At 45.7% G+C, this 11,182-nt stretch overlaps 1 protein-coding gene across 1 annotated transcript; it reads right to left on the reverse strand.

Moving 5' to 3' along the window:
• Nucleotides 1-316: 316 nt before the first annotated feature.
• Nucleotides 317-2,110, reverse strand: LOC116656551. Its single transcript, XM_032456170.2, has one exon. It carries the CDS (start codon nt 2,108-2,110, stop codon nt 317-319), a length of 1,794 nt encoding a protein of 597 aa, XP_032312061.2.
• Nucleotides 2,111-11,182: the final 9,072 nt, after the last annotated feature.

The raw sequence follows: 11,182 nt of genomic DNA on the forward strand, positions 1-11,182 counted from the left end.
TGCATATCGAAATTTATGGACGAATATTGTCGCAGTCTTCGATTGCGTACCTCCGATGTCCACTTCTGGTATGCTGGCCGCATCATGCCTCGCCGCGGTACCCCTGCCTCTCTAGGGATGGAGGATCGCGACCTGATTCTCGTGCAGTTCCGTCCAGCTGGCCGAATCGCCCGGAGGCGCCTTAGTCGCCGTTCGGCTTGGGATAGTGATGACAACCTTTCTACTGATAGTGGTCACTCTTCGATGGGTACCATTGATGGCGATGCTTCTTAACTTAATAAATTTTCCTTATAACTATGTTTTTCTTGCTTGCCTTTTACTGAGACGTCCCTGGGTCGTAGACTTCGAATCTCCTGTGATGTCCATCCCGTGTTACTGCTGCTAGATGTTGTTCGATCAGCTGGAACCCTTCTCCTTGGGCTGGTATCGTCCTCTGGTTGGTTGTTGAGGTGTCTTTCCAGACACACCGTGTATATCCTGCCCATGCGGCTACGAGGATAGCTATTCCTAACATTATTACTCCGGAGTATTGATGCGCCAGATTCCAGTCTGTCTCGCTGTCCACCTCCTCCTGTGCCTGCTTCGTCCATGTTTTTAATCCTTGCACCTCTGCATGTAGTCGGTCTAGCTGATCCAACGTTGACTCCAATTGACCTTCTGTTGTTTTTATTTTTTCCTGTGATGGCCACTCGTGCACATAACCTCCTGACATCTTTACTGTTCCTGATGAGTTAACTTGCGCTCGTCCTAATAATGTGATGGTCGGACTTTGGATCACACAATCTTGCCTGATTGTCATTTTTCCAACGCCGTCGATGATGACTTGATCCTTTTCGGCCGAGCAGACATAAGTCATTGTTATTGGTTTCGTGGTCCCAAAAATCCAAGCATTTTGCTCTGTCAATTGAACCCAATAACTGGTTCCCTTGATTGGCTCTGGCTTACATTCTCCTGCCTGATGTTTTGCTAAGGCTGCCATTGTACACGGGAGTTGATGGGCGTCCGGGCCAAAGAGCGTCTGCTTAAAATCGCATACCTTAATTCCGTTCGTCATGCTGATACACTGCCTAAGGTGTTCTTGATTGATCGCGAAGTGGTGTTTCCGATGATCATCTATTGCTAGATATCCTGTTTCCGTCTTGGTTATCACCAGGCCGTCCCTCGTTATTTGTGGAATTGGCTCCATCCGATATACTGTGAATTCATCTTCTTCAACTAACGGAACGCTTGTGTGAAACATCAATAAATCCTCGGTTTCTTGTACTCTAGTGGTCGCCAGTCGATATAAGTCTCGTGCTGTTTCACTGGTGATGGGTAATCGTCTTCCCGGTGGCAGGTGTGTTTGGATTTTTGTGATCACCTGTTTTACTTGTTCCACTGACACCAATGCAGGGCTTAATTTTCCTTCATGTGCCCCGATTAACACGTTCAATACGGCATCCTGGACCCGCCGAATGTGATTTGCCACGACGACCAATTCGGAGACTGCATGCGGAAGATATCTATCCGCCGCATGGCTTCTTATCTTGATTCTGGCTAGACTGGCTTCTAAGTCCTGCATCCTCTTCTGAGTTTCGATCGTCGTCCTCCTCATAATGTTGATGGTTGTGTCCAGAATTGACGTCTGGTTCTCCACTATTTTATGTGTGACGCCTTCTTGGGCTCGTAGTTTGCTAATAATCTCTTCCATCCGTCTGGCATATTGATCATCGAGTACTCCGAACAGACCATTTGCGATATTTCCAACGATGTTCAGTGCTCCGCGTTTCTGCCGTTGATGATGCATTAACTGATCGGCATCTTGGATTTCTGCTACCTCCTGCTGCAATGTTTGTATGATCGTGGGGCAAACCTCATATGCCGTTGAGCACCATTGTTTTATGGATTGGATACCCTTTTTTACAGTCTCAATTTCTTGTGCCAATTGGCTGAGGTCAAAGAATGTGATGAGTGTCCACTCCGCAGATTTGACTGCTATCCTATCGGTGGCTTCTACGATGGTCCCGGTCATATTGTTGATTGGAGTGATGACCACAGGGTTGACGGTCTTCAGTTCTGATGTTGTGGAGATGGGTAATGGTAGTCCGGGCATCACCCAGACGAGTATCATTGTGAGGACAAGCATGTTCCCCTTCCCCTTTTTTTTTTTTTTTTTTTTTTTTTTTTTTTGTTTGGTATTATTGGGGTTCCTCCTTCTTATCGTTGATTGGTAACACCGCCAGTCGGTGTATAGCTCGTGTTATATTGCCTGCCGTTGTTCGTATTTCAGCAACTCGAATCTCGCCGTCTTTTCCGGGATGTACTGCGACGATACGTCCGAGGGGCCAGTTCAACGGAGCGATGTTGTCTTCCTTTATTATGACTAGATCACCAATCTTTACCGTCTTACAACTTCTTGTCCACTTTGATCGATTCTGTAGTTCGTGTAGGTACTCGTGGCTCCAACGTGTCCAAAATTCCTTTCGTAAGTGTTCGAGGCGCTTCCACCGAGTGAGTAACCCTGTGCGTCGTCTTGATTGGTGAATGTCGGGTGATGCCGTAAGAGGTTCCCCGATCAGGAAATGCCCTGGCGTTAATGCCGTAAGATCCCTTGGGCTGGAAGAGACAGACGTCAACGGGCGAGAATTTAGAATGGCTTCAACATCAATGACTATGGTTTCGAGTTCTTCATGAGTTAGTGTGGCGGTATATAGCGTTCGTTTCAATAAGTGCTTTGCTGATTTTACCGCGGCTTCCCACAGGCCTCCGAAATGGGGTGCCCGAGGTGGTATGAATTTGAATTCGATGCTCAGTTTCGCGCAAGTCTTGTGTATCATTGCTTGTGCTTCTTCGGCGAAGATTGCTTCCTTTACTTCTGATAATTCGTTATAGGCTCCAACGAAATTTGTTGCGTTGTCACTATAGATTTTTGATGGTAATCCTCTGCGTCCGCAAAATCTCTTTAGTGCTGCCAGGAAGGCTTGGGTCGTCAAATCGGTTACCACCTCTAGGTGCACTGCCTTGGTTGAAAAACAACAAAACACGGCTAGGTACACCTTATGTGGTCGTTTTCCTCGGATTTTATAGTGAGTCCAAAAGGGCCCGCAGTAGTCCACTCCGCAATTCTTGAAGGGTCTATGTTGTTGAACTCGATCTGCTGGTAATGGACTCATTATTTGATTCAACAATTTTGGTCGAATCCGGCAACATCTGACACAACGGCTTACTGTCTTTTGAGCCAATTCTTTTCCTCTTAGTGACCAAAATCGTTGTCGAACGTTGCATAGTAACGCCTGTGGTCCGCAATGCGCCAGTTGCTGATGTTTCCATTGAAATAGGAGTATTGTCAATGGATGGGTTGGAGATAATAACATGGGATGTGTGGCGTCATATGATAATGCTGCGTTTTGTAGTCGTCCTCCTACTCGAATTATTCCGTCTGTGTCTATAAACGGATCTAGGGCACGTAGTGGATCGTTTGGCCCTACAGTTTTCGTCTTCTTGAGTTGTAGCATGGATGTTGGAAAGTGTTGTGCTTGTATTTCCCGTATTATCACTCCTAATGCCTCATTCAACTCTCCTGGTGACAATGGTCCTGTTCTCTTCTTCTCTGGGTTACGGCAATTGAAAATGAATCGCTGCATTCTTCCTATTATCTGCAACATCGTATCGAATGATCCATGGTGGTTAATATGTTCCATCCAGTCGTCAGATTTATTGACTATGCTGCAAACAGTCTCCTTCTTTCTTTCTTGATCTTCATTTGCATTGTATATTCCTGTTGAGTGGAATTTAGGCCACGACTCGGGATCTTGCCCCAAGAATGGCGGTCCGGCGTACCAAAGCCTTGAATCTCTTAATTGAGCTGCCGTGCATCCTCTAGAGAGAATATCTGCAGGGTTATCTGTTGATGCTACATGTCTCCACCACTCTGGGTCTGTTAGTTCTTGAATTTGGGCGACTCGGTTCGCCACAAACGTTTGGAATGATGAAGCAGTGGCGTTAATCCATTTTAAAGCAATCTCTGAGTCTGACCATAAATGTATTGCTTCTAGGCTTATGTTAAGATCGGTTTTTACTCTGTTTGTGACTTGAGCTGCTAATACCGCTGCACAGAGTTCTAAGCGAGGCAGGGTCTGTTTCATCAGGGGCGCTACTCGGGCCTTTGAACATAGCAATCGTGTGATAATATTGCCTGTCTTATCCCTTGTTCGCAAGTATGCCACTGCCCCATATGCTGCTTCTGATGCGTCTGCAAATACATGTAATTGAATGCCTCCGGATGTGTCAGTTGGTAATACACATCTTGGAATTTTTATGGTTGTCAGGACTTGGACATCATGTCTGAATGTTTGCCATTGATGGGTGAGTTCTGAACCCAGTTCCGTGTCCCAGTCGATCTTCAACTCCCATAATCGTTGCATCCTTATCTTTGCCGTTGTTACCACTGGACCAAACAATCCTAGAGGGTCGAAGATTTTTGCTAGTTCAGAACACACAATTCTTTTAGTGATGACTCCAGTGTCTTCTGTCGCCGCGCGTCCTTGGAGCCAATCTCCGGGTGGATCCCAAATAATTCCGAGCGTTTTGACGGTTTGTTCAGTAAAATTGCTGAAATCAAGAGTTATTTCTTGGTCTTCTTCGGGAATGTCTGCTAATAACGCTGGGTGGTTTGCGCACCATTTTCTTAGTTTGAATTTCGCTTCTCCCAAAAGTTGTATTAGTTGATCCCTCTTGATTAGTGCTTCATCTATGGTGTGACCTCCGGTCAGACAATCATCTACGTAGCAACCCTGTCGAAGTGCAGCCGCACCCTGGGACAAATGCTCAGGTGCTGTGTCCGACAAGTATTGCAAACATCGGGTGGCCAAGTATGGCGCAGTTGCCGTGCCATAAGTGACAGTGTTTAGTTGATAATATTTTAGTGGTTCCATGAGGTTACGTCTCCATAATATGATTTGAAACCTTCGGTCATCTGGATGTATCATAATCTGCCGGTACATTTTTTCTACGTCTGATGTAAACACATATTGATAAGATCGGAACCGTAAGAGAATGGATAGTAATTCGCTTTGAACTGTTGGTCCAATCCGTAATAGATTATTTAAACTTTTTCCACTTGTCGTTGTCGCTGACGCGTCAAATACAACCCGGAGTTTGGTAGTACTACTATCAGGTTTTAGTACACAATGATGTGGAATGACATAATGGTTTGATGTTAGTTGTTTGGTTGTTAATCTAGTCATATGCCCTAGTTCCTCGTATTGATCCATGAATTGTACGTATTGTTTCTGGAGATCAGGATCCCGTTGAAGTCTCTTTTCCAATGCATAGAAACGGCGATAAGCCATTGGGAGGGAATTTCCCAATGTTTGTGGATCTTCTTTAAATGGTAAGCGTACACTTAATCTTTTGTCTGCCCTCCTTTCTATGTTTTCTATAAAATGCTGTTCACATAACTTCTCGTCCGTGGTCAGACCCCTTTTGTTCTCATCGAGGGTGTCTAACTTCCAAAACTGTTCGAGCAGTTTATCGATTTTTGGTTCCTCCATGGTTGATAGTGCACTGCTTACAGGTGGATTTGTGTGAACCACAGAACTGGTTGTTGCTGGTCCGGATATAATCCATCCTAATGGGGTCCGTTGAAGTAAAGGTTGTCCTTGTCCTAGGTTTATATGTAGCGGCTCGATGAGTTGTGTGAGACACTCGGCCCCAAGCAGTAACTCGATCCCTTGTGGCTGATTGAACTTAGGATCTGCTAAACGTAGTTCTGGTGGAATATTTTTTGGCCGCATAACTGACTCAGATGGTTGATTCGTCATGATTTCTGGTAGTACGTAAGCCACAAGTTGTGTTTTGAAGGTTGTGGTTAATGAGAACATATTTAGTACTATTCGGGAGGTCGCTTGTTTTGTGCCTCCTATGCCCCTTATCGTAAGGTCGGATGGTGCTGATTGGACTCCGAGTTTGTCTGCCAATTCCTGAGAAATTAAGTTCACTTGTGATCCGGAATCGAATACTGCGCGGCATGGGTGTCGTGCCTCAGTAGGACCTTGGACTTCTACTTGTGCGGTTGCTAGTAGTACATAAGGTGCTGTACTTTGGCAGGTTGTGGATGCGCTTGTTCGCGTGGATGTATTATGCAGCATTGTGTGATGATTCCTTCTGCACACATGACATGAGAACCTGGATTTGCATGAATTTACTGTATGGTATAGGGATAAACAGTTGGTGCAGGCATTCATCCTTGTTATTCTTTGCATTCTTTCATTCGGAGTCATGTCCAAAAACTTTTGGCAATTTTGAAGTCGATGATTGCTATGAGTGCATATAATACATTTTTCAACCGTAGCTTGAGTTGATGAGCGAAAACCATTATTGGCCGCTGTCTTGTGTAGCGTAACTTGGCTGGTTGCTTGCCGCTCTAAATGGTCAAGCATTTGTTTTAATGATTGTGGGCACGTTGGGTTTGTGATGGCGAGTTCTACACAAGATAGGGTATGGGAATCTAATTTTTCTTCGATAATGTGTATTAGGATCGGATCCCACCCTACTGTTGATATATTGAGGGCGTGAAGGGCGGTAATTGTCCTAAGCACCGCATCATGTAAGCTACGCAGCTGATCTGCTGATCCATTAGTTTTTGGGTGGGCAAACAAGGTGGCCAGTGTTGATTTGATGAGAATCCTTTCATTCTGATATCTTGCCTTTAATCGTTGCCAGGTGTCTTGATAACTGGCGTGTCCTCCAAATGTAGTGGAGATTAAATTCTTAGCCTCTCCAATCACATGATTTTCCAGATGTCGGAATTTTACCGCATCGCTATAGTCTTGATTGTGAACCAGCTCTGTAAAGATGTCGCAGAATCGTGGCCACTTCAAGTAGTCTCCGTCAAATTTGGGAATATCGACTGGTGGTATTACAAACGGAGAAGCCATTGTGGCCTTTTGAGTTGATGCCGACGTTGATTGTGATTCTTCGTTCAGGAATGAGAAATATTCTGCTCGGACCACCTGGAATCTGTCATCGGTGTGTCCATCATTTTTTATGGTTGGGTCCAGATCGATGAGATCATGGTATCCCGTGACGATTTCCTTCCATAAGTCCCTCATGTGTTGTCTGATGTGTGTAGATAAGTCCCGTCCTTCAGTGCGGTTGCACAGAACGTCTTCCATCTCATCTAACCGTCCTTCATGTCTTCGTTTTAGAGATATTAAGTGAGGGTCTTCTTCGATTCCTTGAGCTTGTGCCTTTTGTTCAAGATTATCTCCTGTTTTCCGGGGCTTTTGTGACGGGCCTGATCCTGATGGAATTCCATCGGCAAATATCGCTTCATACTTGTTCACAAGTTCTTCTAACGCCGTTACCTTTGTGAAATACTCGTGTTCTGGGCTTAGTGCCAGCTCCCGAAGCTTGGCGTCATTCCTTTTAAATTGGGTCCATGCGTGAGTGAGCTGTTTTAGTCTCTCCTCGAAATATCCTGGCTTGAGCCTTCGCTCTGCGGAGTCCTTAGTGAAGTTTTTTATTAGCCGTTGGATGGCTATGTTGGTTTCAATTTGCTCATCGATGAGCATCGTGGTTACAGGGTCTGATTCTGATCCCATTGTTGCCGTGGAAGGGTTTGCGATGTAAGGTTTTGTTTATAAATGAACTGCCGTGTGGCTTGTATTCAGGGTGTGATCCTTTAAGCAGATCACGTCGGGGTCACCAAATGTTCGTCCGTAGAGCGTAATGCGGCAACTACGTCAAACTTGAACTCGCGGGAGTAACGGTAGGTCCCGGAGTCGTAGTCAAAGAATGTAACTAATCTGACTAAATTTACCTGAATTATGCAAGGGGCTGTGCTCGCGATGATCAGGCTGGAGTTGATGTGCTTGAAGTCCTGGGTGGTTTTCCTCAAGTACCGGTGGTTGTGGGGGTTGGCTGATTTCTTCTCAGCTGGGCCTACTGGCGGTCCGTTTCACGGGAGCAACACTCGAAGTAGGTTAGATAGTGCGGGGTCGGCCGGTGGTCCGGTTTTACGGTAGCAACACTCGAGCTAGACTGGTATGCCGCGAGATCTCCTCGTGGTCCGGTTTAAGGGAGCAACACTCGGAGTAATGATATGACGCGGGGTTTACTGGCGGTCCGTTTCACGGGAGCAACACTCGAAGTAAACTGGTATGCCGCGGATTCTACTTGTGGTCCGGTTACACTGGATCCACGCGAAGTAGATAATGGTAGAGCGTCCTACCTTGTGATCCGTTTGACACAGGATCACGTGATATAGGTCAGTTTTAAGTGCCGGAGTTTCAACACTGAGTAACGAGACGAGTGGTTCTGATTTCGCAACTATCTTTATTTCAGAAGAACAATTCTTATATAAGATGCTAGATTATACATACTTAGATCTAAGGAAGGTCAATGTTATGGACGTGATAAAACTAATGTTAATGCCAGGGTTAACCACCTCTGAGTCTGCTGACTCAGACTGTTTGGTCATGTACTGCTTGTTCATGCATTTCGGCTTAGCTCGCTGGTTTTTTTGCTTGCTTTGGTTTGCTTGCTTCTTGCGGCGCCGTCTACTAGTGCTGGGTTATTAGGTCGAATATTGTTTTATGCTTATTGCTAATTATTACTAGGTGTACTTAATAGGTTAGTGGGTTGTATTGCGACATGCTGATGTGTATTGGATCAAATTACTAGTGTGTATCTAGGGTAGTAGGTCTTGGCAATAGGTGCCAACAATTATTGTGCCGACAAAACAGTAACAATTGCGGAAATGAAAACACTTGGTAAATATTGTAAGGCGTTAAAGTACACTGGTGAATTTACTGGATTATGTTGTGCTAAAGGCAAAATAAAATTGCCACAAATGGTCCCACCACCAGCTCTTTTACGCTCTTTAGTTTCTGGGATTAAAAATGATTATTATTTATCTATTGCTATTCAATACAGTTCATATTAAATTAAATTCAGTCAATGTGATTATAATTTAAAGCAATTTAGGTGTGTTTCTAACGAAAAAGGGTCAATTTTAAATTTTTTCCCGCTCCACAAAGTTCAAATCCAATCAAATTATTCGTCGCGTGCGCTTTGGGGGATCTAATGTCGCGTTTCGAAATTAAACAAAAGTGAATCGCGATCGCGAAAAAATTTCAGAGTCACAAATTGTAATTAGTACTGTATTTTAATTTATTTGGTCAGTTCTTACTGTATCAGATAATATTTTTAAGTTTGAAAAATTTTAAATTTTATCACAAAAGAAGTTTCAAGAAAAAGTCACAAAAGAAGTTTTGTTAAGAAAAGAAGAAAAAAACAACAGCTGGCAGTGCGAAGTCTGCCGGGTCAGCTAGTATATATATATTTTTTTTGTGGTTCTTTTTTTTTGTATTTCATATTTTTTCTAACTTTTTTTTCCATTTCATTTTCGTTTTTTTGTTTTAAAATATTTTTACTCATTTTATATATTTTTAATATGTATATATTTTTTCTTGTTTCTTTTTTTTTGTATTTTTTCTCAGTTTTTGTTTTTTAATAATATTTTTTTCCTTCATTTCATTTTCATCATTTTTTTTTTATTAAATATTTTTTCTTATTTTATATTTTTTTTTTTTGTTTTTTTTTTTTTTAATGTTTTTTTTTTGTGTCTTTTAGACTTTCCCTTCCCCCCCTTTTTTTTTTGAGTGTTTCGTTTTGCGATCTATATTTTATTATTCCTTATTTTTCTGTTTTTTCTTTTTATTATTCTATAGCTTCCGGGTGACGCGTATCCCGTTCTGGCCGCCGCGCACCCGGAAACTTTCTGGCCCGATCTGCCAGACTGTGCTCCACCTGCCCGGCTTTTCCTTCCTCCTCCGGGCCTCTTCCTCCACCTTCCTCCTTAGCTCCGGCGGCCAGTTCTGCTCGGGCACTGCTCCTCCATCTCCTGCCGACTCGGCCATTTGGAGCACCGGCCTCGGCGGCCTCTTCTCCGGGCAGGAGACTTGCCTCTCCAGCCCCGGCCTCACCTTCGGGGCTGGCCACACCCATGGACCTCTCGTCCACGGCTCCTCCTCTGTCTCCTCCTCCTTCCGCTCCTGCGGGTGCGGGGTGGGTGGCCTCGCCGGCTGCCACTCCCGTGGCCCCGTCATCCTCCTTATCCGCGCGTCCTGCGCCTCCTTCCTGGCCCAACGGCCCCGCCGGGTGGCCCTGTTCTGCCGGCACCTCCGGCGCGCCGCTCCTTGGAGCATTGCGGCACGCCCTGCCGCTGCTTCCGCTCTCCACCGGTGGGTCGCCTCCCGGGCCATCTCCTCCGCCAGCCTAGTCCTGGCCCTTGCCAGCGCCAGGGTAGCGCCCGCCTTCCGCCGGTCCTGGCTCCTCCTCCGTCTCCTTCTCATCGCCTGTAGGTTCTGGCTCGGCCGGTGGTCCTCCTCCTCCGTTCTGGCCTTTCCCACCGGGATCGCCGTGACTCCATTGGCCCCCCGGGCCATCACCCGGAGGACCCTCCTCGTTGACTGGAGCCGCCGGACGTCCCAACCTGGCAAGTCCAGGATCTCCAGGTCGCTCTCATCCGACGAGACGACTGGCGAGGCGTGGGATGACGGCTGGGATGACTGTGTAGCTTCCATGTTATACTTGTAGAAAAAGGCCGGCCCGTGTCCACTGCTGCCTTTTATAGGCCCGCCGCCTGGTACAGATCCGTTCTTGCGGTTCTTTTGGTGCATCATTTATGGACTGCTCTTTCGGCTCTTTGACAGTTATCAACAATCCCGTAGCTAACTAGGTTGGTGACACTCATCAACTATGATTTACCGGTGCATTTATGGACCGCCAAAGATCCGTGGTTGTATATGTGTTTTGCGGTTTTTTTTTTCCTATTGGTGATCGTACCCTCTCCTTTTACTTCTATCCTACGCCTTCGGTGCCGATTCCTCCGCCTGGGCTTTTAGCTCGCTTATGTGGGCTCTCCTCTCTTTCTTTGTGATCCCGTGACGTAGCACGGCGATCACCGGCGAAATGAAATTTGTTACTGCATATGGCCCGTCGTATCTCGGCGCTAGCTTCGCCGCAAAACCTTCGGCCGCTTTAGATAGATGGTGTTCTTTCGCCCACACTATGTCGCCGATCTTCGGGCTCCACTCCCGCCTCCTCAGATTGTAGTGCCGAGCTTGCTCCTGCGCCGCGCGCTCCATGTTTCTCCGCACCAGCTCGAACACTTCTTTTAATTTTTCCGCATTTTCTG

The sequence above is a fragment of the Drosophila ananassae genome, assembly GCF_017639315.1.
Source record: "Drosophila ananassae strain 14024-0371.13 chromosome 4 unlocalized genomic scaffold, ASM1763931v2 tig00000054, whole genome shotgun sequence".
Classification (NCBI taxonomy): domain Eukaryota; kingdom Metazoa; phylum Arthropoda; class Insecta; order Diptera; family Drosophilidae; genus Drosophila; species Drosophila ananassae.